This window comes from Labrus mixtus, chromosome 2 (genome assembly GCF_963584025.1).
Source record: "Labrus mixtus chromosome 2, fLabMix1.1, whole genome shotgun sequence".
NCBI lineage: Eukaryota > Metazoa > Chordata > Actinopteri > Labriformes > Labridae > Labrus > Labrus mixtus.
In genome coordinates, this window is record NC_083613.1 from 27,146,512 (window position 1) to 27,161,041 (window position 14,530).

General features: G+C 38.7%; 1 protein-coding gene across 1 annotated transcript in view; it reads right to left on the reverse strand.

The window, feature by feature from the left end:
• Positions 1–7,131, reverse strand: part of ctnna2 (catenin (cadherin-associated protein), alpha 2) — a 308,188-nt gene extending 301,057 nt beyond the window's left edge. Inside the window, exon 1 of the mRNA XM_061059524.1 lies at positions 7,029–7,131. Within this exon, the coding sequence (XP_060915507.1) occupies positions 7,029–7,130 (102 nt within the window). The 5' untranslated portion in view covers position 7,131. The remainder of the gene's footprint in view (positions 1–7,028) is intronic.
• Between the last annotated feature and the right edge of the window lie 7,399 nt (positions 7,132–14,530).

Consider the following 14,530-nt stretch of genomic DNA (forward strand, 5'->3'; position numbering starts at 1 on the left):
TCCGCCAACTCTGCCCTTCAGGTGCCTGGCGAGCCCATCACCAGTCTGGGAAGTCCATTATGTCAATATGCCAAGGAAATGAAGCTTTTAACTTTGGTACCATGGGGGGAAGGGGGGGGGGGGGGGGGTATCATGCAACTATATATTTTTTACCAGTTAACTTTCGCTCTAACACAAACACTTAAAGCATCAAAAATTGTGAGTTTTTTTGATAATTGAAGAAGTTTGCACAGAACACAAAACTCCTCTCAGCTCTTTTAAGACACTAAGCAAAAACATAAAAGATGACCCCTAAGACCAAACGTCATTTCGAGAACCAAGATTTACCAACTACGGTTTGCATGAGTACTCACCATGAATGAATCCATATCAGTATGAAAAGCAACCATGGGAATCAGAGCTGCATTAAGAAAGAAACCAGGACATGACTTGAAAGTGCTCTCTACTCCGGTCAATTGGAGCAGAGACGCTCTTCCCTGCATCACAGGATGGCAAAATGTCATGTCAATGTCCAAACATCCTAAAAGTGGAAATCCCATCCAGGAGGCGGAATTAGGGCTAAGAGATTTGGGTGGAGGGATCAACTTTGTTTTTTCAAGAGGTCCTGATGTCATGTTTTAACAACTCGTACTTTCTCTAGGCTTCACCAGACATTTCAGGACATGTGATTCACAATTTAGAGAAAGCTACACAATCAGTGGACCACATGAAATACAAAATGATGTAGTGTGAGCCTTAATATCCTGAGCTAAATGTAAACCTTGTATGGACCCTTATATTCAGATTGTGAACTTTAGTAAAACTACTGATATAATAATTTTGAAGTCGGCATTGGCAAGAAAAGTCTAGCACTAAAATCCCATTTGAGAAAAAGTAAACAACTACTGTCATCAAATATGCTCAGAGTTCTGAAAGTGAAATGACTCATTCTGTAGAAAAATACTCACCCCTTTAAAAGTGAATACAGTTATGACATGATCTTTCTTATACTGGACATCAAATAGTGTACGGTATTTTTCTGTTGAGGTCAGGAAGGAGCCAGTTTAAAGTACTCTGTATACAGCAGCAAATGTGTTTATTAGTGGAGTATTCATTAAAGGCAAAACGGGTTGCACAGAAGCGACCCCTATGATAAAGGACTTAATCGCACCTACTAATGACTGTTCATTTTTAATATGGTTTGGGCTCTATGTATTTATTTTGTATTAGGGATAATGAGAATTTGTCTGAGTCAGTCGCTAATAGAAAGGGAGATCCAATAAGCACACACAACAAAGATAGCAAAGCAAGCTTAGACAAACAAGGCATTTATTACAAGATGAAAAGGAATGGGTGAGCAAGAAGAGGAAGCAAAGGGTAAATAAACATACACAGCAATGACAAGCTTAAAATAGATTCAGTGTGTGCTATATGTGTGTATGTGTGAGAGAGAGAGTCAAAGAGAAAGGAACACAGAAATGAAAAAAGAGTTTTGACAACAAAAAAAAAACCCAAGCTTTGATGAAGCCTGCATACACCTCTCCCTCTGAATATTTGAGTTGGATAGTTTGTATCTCATTAGTTGCTCCTGCTGGGTAACCATTACAGGAGACATTTTAAGAGTTTTAGGACTTAAAACAGACAATAAGAGTAAAAAATCAAAGATCTATTGTAGCAGCAGAATGAGCATCAAAACATGGAGTTGCACCGCCATTTTTTATTTATATACTGACTGAGAACCAGGTTTCCTTTTAAGATGTATGGAAAACTTCTGTTGTGTGTAAATGTGCTCTGATGATGCTGTTTTTAAATTAAAAGGTAAAAAAATTAATTAAAAAAATTAAGACTCTGCAATTGATACTATTATCTCCCATAAACACTATGATTCTGTTGGTTAAAATAATTATATTCACAGCACGCTCAGACTGATCTGAATATAACTTTTGTAAAAAAAAAAAAAAAAAAAACACATTGCAGGACATTTCTTTGTGGAAAAAATAATAAATAAAATAAATAAATAAAATGAATGTAAAATGGGAAAGAAATGTTCTCTCATGAAGATTTAACAGAACACTAGATTTACTATTGTTTCATATAAAAGTAGTTTAAATATGAACACCATCTAAAATAACAGAATTACTGAAGGCTTCCTATGGACTTTGTAGTGAGCAAATTTTGTCTTGTCCCCATTCTTATGTGTTTTTAAATTTAGTGACAGTGTCGATTGTTGCTTTTTGATGTAGGGTTATACTGAAATGCCTTCTTACTGCCAGCCCTGTTGTGTATTATTCCTGTCTTCTAAATAAATATAATGATGAGAAGACTTAAACTGCCAGTTTGAGTTTAAAGTTTGCATTCTCAATGTGCCCAAAGTCAAGCAATTTCATATGGCTATACCAAACCTTCCCACTTTGCCCATTAAAGGCTTTCAGTCCAGCTTGTTTATGTGATTCTTTGCTTCTGTTTTCATACCAGCAGCACTTGCCTCTCAATGCTACTTACCTAAAATTCCCTCCCAAAAATATTGCCATTGCCTGCAGTGTAAAAATGTTTCATATATCAGAACCTTGCTGCCTTCATGCACGCAGTGATAAAGTCAGCCCTTCAGTATTATTAGCTATGGACTTATACCCAGTTTACTGTAGCAAGGCTGAGAGAGACTTGCTCATGATAAATGAGCCTGCTATCTCCAGCGATGTCAGGGTGAGCCTGTTTGTCTATCCTCCTGAGGCAGGCCTTTATTCCATCCAAAAACACTGAATCACCCAAATTGACAGGAAAAACAATCACAGTGTCTTGTTCACATCTAAAAATGCTCCTCACTTCCGAGGCAATTGCTGGAAAGATGACAAACCATTGTTTGCGTTTTTTGCTTATTCCCATAGGTGTGCAGTGAATGCATTTTGCCGCAATGTCATTTGTTTCTGCAGCATTTGGCTGTAACAGTGCAGTAGAGAAGATGATGAATCACTGTTAACTGTAATATCAATACATTCTGAGACCAATAACAGGCTAGTTTAGGGAAAAGTAATAAGAGGAAGACAACATTTTCAAATTCAATCTCACTGCCAAGCAACTGCTCCTTGAACTCGTCTATAACTGAGGGATGATTTACCTGTCTAACAAAAAAATATCTGTATCTGAAATCAGATTTTTTGGTGGAAAAGAATTCACACAGTAAAAATTAAGATTTCTCAACTTTGATAAGAATACAGCAACATTGATTTCAATAAAAGGTATTAAGATGTCACGGGTATAACACGTCATTTTCAAAATAAAAGCTTCTTGGTATAGGCAGACACATACTTTTCTGTGAAAGCTGTCAGGCATAGCTATTAAAAGGATTAATGATGATCACTATGTGTTAAGAGAGGAAGCTCATCAGTCTTCTACCATTAAGCAATTACCTAGCTGTCACTTTGATGACAACTTATGAGAGCAATCCCAGGATGAGGATGACAGACTGCACACAATGCATGTCTGATTGGAAAAGCCTGGTTTTATATCAAGAGTTTCAGCATTTTTCCTACTTTAAGTCTGCTTACATATTAAGCATATTTCATTTGTCACTGAAAGTGCTACACTTTTCAAACCCCATAATGCATGTTTGGATTAGTTTCCAAGCAAATACAGATTGGCTGAGTTTTTCTAGCAAACCAATTAAAGTGAAAAACTCCAGAAAGTTACAAAGGCAAGAATAAAGAAAAGGTTGGGGATGTTTGGTTGAAATCATTTAACACTCAGGAAAGAGAATATATGCTCAAATATGTATTTTCTTCCCCAACTAGGATTTTTTTTTGTTTTTTTTTTGTTTTTAGAAAGCTAGCTGTACTTCAGGAGGAAGCAAACTTATAAAACACAATCAAGCAAGTCGTGTAGGTCTCAAGCAATGATGATCAAGACTGGCACTGAAGCATGTTAAGCATTTGCTCAGTAAAAATGATGCAGTACTACACACTGCTACGGACTGTGCTGTTTCAGTGGATTAAAGAATTGATGCCTGCTTACACAGATCCTATTCAAAAAGCTTCAGAGCCTCTTCTGTGGTTATCTTTGCTCATTTAATACTTGTATAAACACCGTGAGGAGATGTGATTCCAAAAATCCTGTCGCCAAAAAAGACAAGGAAGAAATTCAATAAGAAGCTCTCACTCGGGTTACGTGATCTAAACCTGACAGCGTCTCAAACTGTAGTAATTTCATTTATATTAAGGTCACAAGACTTGATATGAATCAAAACGCTTTATGACTCAAGTTGAAGTTTAACACTAATGATCTATCATATCAATCGAAGCCGTATGACCCCAGAACGGAACATTGATTCCAGATGATATCATCTTCTTAAACTGGGTAATGGTCTATTAAAGAAGATAAGCTTTTCTGTTTGCTATTCCTGATTATTTTTTTGTAGCCAGCTTTTTTATTGTTGAGCCAAGAACTTTCATTCATTTAACTGCACTATAGCTTTGTTCATTTTGTTCCCTGAAGTATCTTGAGGCTGCTCAACTACGGACTGTATTTTCTTACAATTAATAATACAAATCTTTGGAAGCATTCATCTATGACTTCATTTTGGTGAAGAATGCATTATTTTTTCTTAAGAGATGTGGACTTCAATGGACTTCCACTCTCAAAACAATGACTTCATCCTACATTGCATGATTTTGAAAACAAGTGGGTGTATGATGTTTTCTGTGTTGCAAGTCAAGCTACACTCAGCCCACATTATAATCCCTTGTTTCCAACAGTAAGCACACATACAAAGTTGACAATAGGAGGTAAAAGCTCTGTGTACTGCTGCTGTTAGAAGTGAAGCTGGCAACAAGTCTACAATCAATACTTAAACATTCTCTGGGGGGACCAAAGAGTAAACAAAGCTGGTATCTGAGTCCTGGTCTGTGAGTAAATCTAGCCTTTCCAAATCTAATATCCACCACTGCCAGTGGGTCAGCCATTACCTGCAATGAAGCAGCATTATTAAGCCTTCTGAGAGAAATAGGAGAGCTGCCAAGGATTTCTTCCTGGAAAAAGTAAAGTCATGCCTGAATGTCTGCGCTTAAATGCTACTAGTGTGAATGAGTGCATCTGTAGAGGGATGTCTGGAAAAAACTAGGAAAAGTTACAGTGGCAAATTGTACCATTACCATGAAAGCCCTTGTATGAGAGTGTGTTAAAAAAGAGTCTTGTCAGTTCTGTCTAGTCAGGTTTGCACACATGCATAGCCTTGTATATATGTCAGGAGTTGTTTGTGGTATTATAATGGCTCTGTTGATTCAACTGTCACATAAATTCAAGACAGTGACAGTCTGCCAGCCTGCACAATAGCAGGACTCGGAAGCTGAAATTGAATTTTTTACACCTGTGTGTTTCCTGCTGTGACATGTCAAGATGTCTTTGGAATAAAAGGAGTATGAATCCAGGTTTGGTTTAGGGTTGAAATATGAAAGCTGTGCGAGGCTCTACCGTGACTGCGTCTCTGTTGCTTGACAAAGAATGAATGGAATCAAGGAAACAGAAGGGAAAATGCAACGTGAACCTCAGGGTATTTTTTCTGTCTGAATCATCCTACAGCAGAAAGTCTCATCATCAACCAAACAGAATTCAATTGAATTTAGGGTAAAAAAAAAAATAAGCCGTCTAAAGAAATATAGTAATAGTGGTTATAGTGCAGTGAAAACATCAACTGTGATGAAGAATACAGCGTCAGACTTACAGACCTACCAAAAGCTTACGTATGAAAAGAGATCACAGATGTGTTGAACGTCATCATAACACCAGAGAAAATAAGAGGTCAAAAGAAAAGAGTTTGATTAAAAATGCTCAAAAAGAAAAGCACATAAAAGCAAACCAAAGAACATCAGAACACTGCGGGAGGGGCTACTACATACTACTATCAAACGAGGTATGCAGCACACTGCATACTAAGACTTTATTTCTTTGCTTTTCCTGTACACTGTGTATGTCGTATATTTTGTTATTATTTTTTTGAATGTACAATTTTTTGGAGCCACAATTGATGTTAATTTGTATGTTTTATTTCATCGCTGCATTAGACCCTTTATTTGCTGGTGTTAAGGACACTGTACACCACTATGTGGATAAACCAAAAAGAAGGCCCGGGAAGAAATTCACCTGATCGGCCATAAATATCCCAGTATCTGTCCAAATAGTTCCTAATTCACCCTTCAGGCTCAGTGGCTCTTTAAAAGAATGAGGTTTGTTTATATTACTCAATATATCACTCAATATGATTTAAAGTTTAAGAAAATTGCAAACAAAGGCTGTTTCTACAGCATCCTGTTTATGGCCTTGTCTGACACCTACCTGTCAGTATCAATAACAAGCATTGAAAATAACTACATAGGAATAATCGATCTTCTCTCTGACCGTCTTGTATGCTTCTGCAGCGAATATTGAGACATTAGTATTCTTTTCAGTCTGTCTCTTTGAAAAAGTCCCCACAGGGGCTTTAAGCATGCTGTGAATCAGAAAAAATTCTGTCATAAAGGTCTAAATCAGACATTTCTAAAGGCTGATTCAACTACGAATATAGTTTACTTTTCCTTCGTTAAACGATATGACCAAATCTGAACCGAACCAGGATTCTGCAGCAAGAATCTCAATCAGAATCTCCTTAATCGTCTATTCATGACAGCGTCTTTTAAAGTCAGCCAAATGTTGACCAAAGTCATGTTCAGCTGGAATCTGTTCTAGGTGGAAGCCACATAAAGTCAGTGGTAACAAGCCAAAGCCTTTGGCATAAATTCAACACATTTAAACAGCTTTGTAACGAGTGATCTAGCAAAGGTGCGTCCACAAAGTAATCCAATTGATCGCATACTGAGATCAAACAAGTGTCTTGTGTTTGTTAGTTCATCATCATCGACTTCAAAAGACTTCGATGGACTTACAAACAAAACTGCTTGCAAACATCACCATCACAGAACCAGCAAATAACACGTCTCATCTTGTGTTCAACATCAACCAGAGTTTGAGAAGGACAATAGGCTGCAATTGTGTTTCAAACTTTGCAGATTTAACTTCCCTACCTGTGTGACCAGCGGCTCCAAAAGCCTCTCCACAGTCAGGGTGCGGATTTCCAGACTCTTAGGGTCCCATTTCAAGAGGATGGGGGACGTGGCGGTCGTCATGATCTCTGGAAAGAAAAAGCAGACAAAGAATGTTTGAAGAAGGTTTCTTTTCAGGGGCCCTGGTGTTTACTTAGCACTCATCACACTGGTTGTTGTTTCAACTCCCAATCAGCAACCATTTGGTGCACGACATCGTCCACTATCTCTTCCCAACATTTCCCGTCTCTCTTCAGCTGTCCTATCAAAGGTCAAAAAGAAATCTTGTGAAAAAAATAAAATAAAAATGTTTCGCTGTTAAAAGCTTGTGGCTCACCAAAACATGTATCAGCTGTGACAGTTTACATTGCGGATTACATTTGCTTGAGAGGAGAGGAGGGCAAGAGGTGTTCACAAACGTTGTAATATGTGTTCTTCTGCTTTGAAGAAAAAAGGCTGCTTATCCACTAATGCCTTACAAGCAAAAACCAATACACATTTACAAGCTGAGGATTGGACAAAGGTGTACAGGCATTGGGTGTCAGTGCTGGTGCAAGGGTTTTGTTTTGCCTGCCTATACAGCCTGCTGATGACTGATCACATAATTCAGTAGGACGTTGCAGTTGCAAGTCCAAGGTTGAGAAGTGTTAACATAATATTTCAACGTTAGCATGGTGTTGTCCAACATTTAACCATTGTCAGTGTTTCCCCTACCATTATATTAGGGGGGCCCGCCCCCTTGAAGGTCAAGTAAAAAAAAAATTGTTTTTGTAAACCTAGGGGAAACACTGATTGTATTAACACTGAACCATCTGTGATACTGAAAACACTACAGAGAGACAATCCCCCCACCCCTACCCCCTCTGTGACATTGAGGTCATCGGTTTTTTTGTGTTGGTTTCTCAATAACTACAGTACATCAGATGGGTTACTCATTCTAAACAATCAAAAGCAAGGACTCAGAGAACCCATATAATTTGATGAGGTTTGTTGTGTTTTTTTTTTTTTTTTTTAATGGCACATCCATATGAGGATAAAAACCTCTGTTAACTAGTATGAGTCAAGCCAACCACCTCAGCTGGTCACTTGTTGAATTTTGACTTTTTTTTTAAACAAATCAGTACCATACAAGGTTTACTTCCTAAACAGTATTTTACAATAATCTTTGGATGGATCCTTATCCCATAATGAGGGAGAAAAGCTGATGGAAAGTGACACTGCCAGCAGCTGTCCCATCTATCTGGAAAGGATGGCCATGGCGCTGCTTGTGATTGGTTTACCTTGATATTCTTACCCAACTAACAAAGGCAACAATGCGTACAACCAATTAGAGAGAGAGTAGGGTGGGACATCCCTTTGCCCTAAAAAATGGCAGCGTTGTAAATCAGAGGGGGAAGTAGGTTTACCCTATGGAGACTGAGAAGTAAGAGAGCTTACCCTGTTTACCCTGAACTACACCACTGGAGCCCACACAAAAAACTAATAACCCCAAAACAAGATTTTTGTTAATGTAGTATATCTGTTGACAGTATGCAGTTCTCTTTAAATCAAATAAAACAAATTCAAGTCAATAATTCCAGCAAACCACTTTTAAATACATGGCAACCTCTTATCTTAAATTTAAGCATTTAACTGTCTTAATTAACTCACCCATTATTATTATACACTTATCCAAAAATGGAACTTAAGGCCGGAGTACGGAGAATTAAAATATTTTTCGGAATCAGTATTTATTGGCTCTGTTTTGACTTGTCCAAACTGTTTTTGACAGAGCTGACTTTGGTAAAATAAAAAAAAGACAAACTCCTACAAAAGCAGCAAAAGTAGAGGAGACATTAGTGAAAAGATTCACTCCTGTAATGGAGGTATGAGTCTCAACTGTACAGTTCTTAAGACGATCGGCTCTTCAACTTGGAATATTTTTTCATTATAGTTTTGCATTGCATCATTACAGCATCCCTTAAGCTCAGCTGGGTTATATTAGGTGAAAGGGAGGCCTGAACAGCTGGCATGGGGGTAGCAGTCTGTTTTACTGAAGGGATGTGTTTCTACAGTAAGCAATTTCAGAATGGGCCAGCTGGGACTAGCCCATTCTACTGCCAATGTCAATGAGGCAGAAGGGAATAAAGAATGTGAATAGGAATGACAGATCTGGGCCAGAGGCCTCGACAACTATACACAGCGGGCTGAGATGGATGAACGGTCGGAAATCTGGCAATATGGCATAACTGATGAATCCACAACCCGGACATTAGAGTTCTCTCAAAAGAGCATGAACTTTTTTTTTTTCTACTTTCATGCCTTTACTTTTGCTGATGTCATTATATCAGAGATGGACAATAAATCTAACTGTTTGTATCTGTCACATCATCGACTAACTCACCATTCACACTATTGACTGAACCTATGGGAAGGATATATGAGCTGACAATTTCAACCTGACATAAACTCGACTGGTATGAGGGGCAGGATGGAAAGAAAAAAAGTTTCAAAAAGTAACTTTTAGTACCATGTTGCAATCTGAATCATTCATAAAACGCTTGTTTCCAAAGAAAAAAAGTTTCACAAGTCACATTACAGATGTTTGAAAATCGTGAACAAACATGATTGACCTCCACTAAAGGAAACCTTTCATCTGAAATGTTATCCCATATTGTACCCATTTTCACCTTTCATGTCGTCAGTCTGTGAAGCCTATAGAGCAGCTCGGCATGATTTGCAGCTCAAAAAACTCCTTATTTATCTCATACTGGGGTCAGTAAAAACTGTTTATTTCAGCTGCTGTCTCTTTAAAGACCCCCCTCTCCATGTGCCCCCTTTCTTCTGATTGGCCAGCTCTCTTGACGCCTTCTGGGAGCAGAACACTGCAGGGCTGCAAGGATAGGGCTGCTCTCCGCTAGCGGAGGGTATAGAGCTTATGAAAACGGCTTCACTGGCTTCATGTAGAGGCTTGAAGCTGTCTCGTCAATTTCTTCATAATTGATATCATGATTCAAAAGAAAAGCTGTTCAGACATATCCTGGGAATACGCCAACATACCTCACGATCTGAAACTTTACCCACGATAAGTATGGGCATCCAGCATTGTAACATTATATGTGAGTTTTAAAATGGGTATCAGCATGATAGATCAAAATGTAAGTTTTGGCTTTTGTGTGATAAATGAAATCCAGCATGCTTGTGTATTATTCATCATCACGTTTTTTTTTTGTTTTTTTTAGTGGACTGTATCTTTTTGCTGCATGACCAACACAGTGATGACAAACTGATAGCAGGCAGTTTATATTAGCAGCCATTAAGGTAGTAGTTAAGAATCCCTTTGAAAGAATTGTTCAATAGTTTCCCAACTATTAAAGTTTCCCAACACAAAAGGTATAGAGTTGAATTTATTTATTTAATAGGGACAATGCAATTTAACATAATTTCAATACAAAGCATGAAACTGATGTGCTGCATAAAGAGTATATAGCTATTGCTAATTTCCAACTCGTGTCCCCAGTTGGGCCTTTGTGAGAGAGAAAATAATTAAAAGTGATGTGAGTAATTTGGGCACATAACCATGGCTCTGATGAAAACTGGAACAATGTGGCAGAAATCAGAGTGCTACTGTAAGGAAAGTAACAAAATTGTATGTGTGCAAGTTAAAATGTTCAAACACTTGATCTGAAACAATTATGAAACAATGGTTGTTAACAGTTTATTCAACATTTTCGATAAGTTGGTGAGCATGTATTAATAAACTAGAGTTATTTGATTGTGGATACAAACTGTCTATATTTTAAATGCAGTGAAATCACATAGAGCAGAAATAACCGTACAGTACAAACAATGCATCCTGTTCCTCATCAACAATACATCCACTTATTGTTCAGTGAAAAGCCTGATTATTATCCGTCAGCTAATTTGATAAATGATAAACCAATTATTTTCTGGACCATACTGCCAAACTTGTTTGAGTTCTGGCTACTCAGATGTAGGAATCGCTGCTCTCTATTAATAAATCATTCTAAACCAAATATCGGGACAGTCGGCCAAACAAAACAGTTCACGAAAAGCCCCTAAGGACTCTTCATGAATATTATAGACTACATAATTAAACCCCTGATAATTTATCCCTTAAAAATTCATATAAATGGGTGGCGGCGCCTTTGGCCTATCAGTTGGTGTGGGTACCCCATGTACAGCGGTTACGGTACTCCAAGCGAACGGCCCAGGTTCAAACCAGACCTGTGGCTCCTTTCCCTCGTCATTCCCCCAACTCTCTCTCTCTCTCTCTCTCTCCCTGATTTCTGACTCTATCCACTGTCCTATCTCTAAATAAAAGGTATAAAAAGCGCCCCCACCCCTATAATGATGATGCTTACGCATGACTGCAAAAAGCCTTTGTTTACTCTAGAAAGGGAGAGGACATACAGATGTCAGTCAAACACAAAAGCTGTCATGGTTACAACAGAGGATCAACTGAAAGGCAGCTACCTGAAAGCAAAACATGCCAATCACAGCCCACAGTACCCGTATATCAGTGCCAGTGACAGCGAGTTCTCTGGTAGCTCACGTGATGGTGTCTATTGTTAGATGAGATCTCCATAAACTTCCATGACTCTGTCAGTAATGCTCTTTATGCCATCCATCCATTATCTAAACGACTTCTCCTGTTCTGGCTGCGGGGGGCGGGAGCCAATCCCAGCTGTCATTGGGTAGAGGCGGGGTACACCCTGGACTGGTCAGCAGTCAATCACAGGGCTGACATATAGAGACATACAACCAGCCACGCTCACATTCACACCTACAGGCAATTTTAGAGCCACCAGTTAACCTAACGAGCATGTCTTTGGACTGTGGGGGGAAAGGGAGTACCTGGAGAAAACACCATGCGTGCTCCGGGAGAACATGGAAACTCCACACAGAGAGGCCCTGTCCGATGGGGATTCGAACCAGGAACCTCCTTTGCTCCGAAGCAACAGCACTAACCACTGCATCACCGTGCAGCCCTCTTCATGCCAGCATTTTATTCATAAAAATGTTTTAAAGTATTTATCCACATGCTCCGATAGAGCACTAATGGAGCCGTGTCATGAATAAATCTACACCAGATAGGCTTTCTGATGATGCAGATGGAAGGAAAAGAAAATTCTGTCAAAGCTGTTTTCTGCATGAGCGAGTCCTTTACAAAGCTAGAATGAAAACAGCTGAGGGACCATCGTCTGTCAGAGAGACTGTCATAATAATGTCATTATTCAGCACATTCAGCTGCACTGTTAAACAACAAATGTGATGATACAGAATCACATCTGGAGACACAATTCTGAGATACATTTGAAAAGCCTGTCTAGTGTGTACTATTGTTTTTACAGGTTTTATTGGACTTTGCAGTACAGCAAGTACAATATAAGTGTAACACATGCCAATGAACTTAAACTGAGATTTTCATAGTGTCAGATATTAGCATGTATCTATTTCTTATGGTTGTTCAGCAGAGTGTTCAGATAACTTCAGAGTTTAGTTGTACATCCTTCTTTGTCAATATGTCACTGCGGCACCATATTCCCCACACAATCTTGATGATGTGAAATATGTCCATTAAACAAATTTCAAGGTATTCCCACACCACTGAGTGAGCCTCCTTCTGAGGAGGAGTGAGATCACTCCTTGTCAGATCTGTTTTGTTAAACCAACATGTTTTTTGGTGAAGAGCATGAGTCACACTTCTGTTGTTGTAATTTGTGAGATGTCCTACCATCTGCTGCATACAATCGTGTGTGTGTGAGTGTGTGTGTGTGTGTGTGTGTGTGTGTGTGTGTGTGTGTGTTTGAGAGAGAGAGTTAGTGAGAGAGAGAGAGAGAGAGAGAGAGAGAGAGAGAGGGAGAGAAGAATGTGTTTGTTTACCGTTAGAGAAAAATAAAATAGAAATAGAAATGAAGTCATTTCAGAACGTTTTTTTTAAACACCTTCGATTGTAATACAGTTTTTTATATATTGAATACAGCATATTGTGATTAAAAAACAAATTGTTTCATTGCTATAAATGCTTAAAATCTGTCTTTATTTTCTGAAATGGCAGTCCCCTTCAGTCCCGGGCTTTTGGTAAAGAGTAATGCTGTTTCAGAGGGTTTAGAAAAATGGGCCACCTGCTAGAGTTTTTAAGATTTATACGAGAAAATAAAAACATCACAAGCATTTGCATAAATATTCTCTTTCTCTCGGCTAAACGCTGATGGGTAGATAACAATTCAAGCTGTTTTCAAATAAGCAAAGTAATAGGAATGCTACTTCATTAAACGTGTTCATCATGATCAACAACGTGTCAGGTGATTCAAGGTTGATGGGTAATACAGTAGCAGAGCTGGTTGTACATATATCACACTGGCATGTTTATTGAAACATCAGAATCAAATGAACTCCAACAACTCTGCAAACTCCTCCAAAAATGTTCCATAGAGTTTAAGAACCAATAGTTCTCAAACATTTCACACAGGTGGAGGTAATAGTGATTCACAAAGTGCTGATGTTTTCCTGGAGAGCAGTGTTCTCAATAGTCAATTCATCACTTCAGGCAGTGGATTCTGGGCCTGCTGAGTTTGGGATGGAAAGTTTGCCAAATGGAAGCTTTGCTGTTAATTAGGTTTTCTTTATTTGTTGGTGTAAATACGCTTAAAACGTCTACCTTCATTTATCATTTCTGCATCCTTTAGACATGTTGGTAAACTTTCCTCTAACGCAGTGGAATCTCTGCTTAGAAAACAATAATGGTAAATGGACCTGTGCTTGTTCGCTTTTCTGGCCTTTTGACAACTCAAAGCACTTTTATACCACAGGTCACACCTACCCATTCACACACAGATGGCAGAGGTTGCTATGTAAAGTGACCATCAGTAAACTAATCCCACACATTCATACGCCGCCGACAAAGCAGCGGGACCAACTGGGGGTTAAGTGTCTTGCCCAAGGAGACAGCAATTCTTTCTCCGTCAGCATGTTTACATTTGACCTATTGGTCCTAAAAATTAGAGACAGCACATCCATCTTCACCTCAAATCCATGTCCATGAATTACAGTGAGCAGGTCTTGGCGTTATTTTTGGATTCTGACCTTAGCTTTGACAATCATATCTCCAACCTTACCAGAACAGCATTTTACCATTTAAAGAACATATCTAAACTCCAATCCTTCATATCCCAAACTGACGCCGAGAAATTAGTCCATGCTTTCATCTCAGCTAGGTTAGATTACTGCAACGCTCTATATGCCGGATTATCCAAACAATCTGTAGGAAAACTTCCAACTTATTCAAAATTCAGCAGCCAGAGTCCTGACCCCTACGACAAAATTTGATTATATCACTCCAGTCCTCAAAACTCTCCATTGGCTCCCCGTACAACACAGAATCACCTTCAAGATCCTACTTTTAGTCCATAAAAGTGAAGGTCCACCAGGTGAAGGTCTTTTAAGCGTACCCAGAATCAGATCAAAGTCCGGAGAGGGGG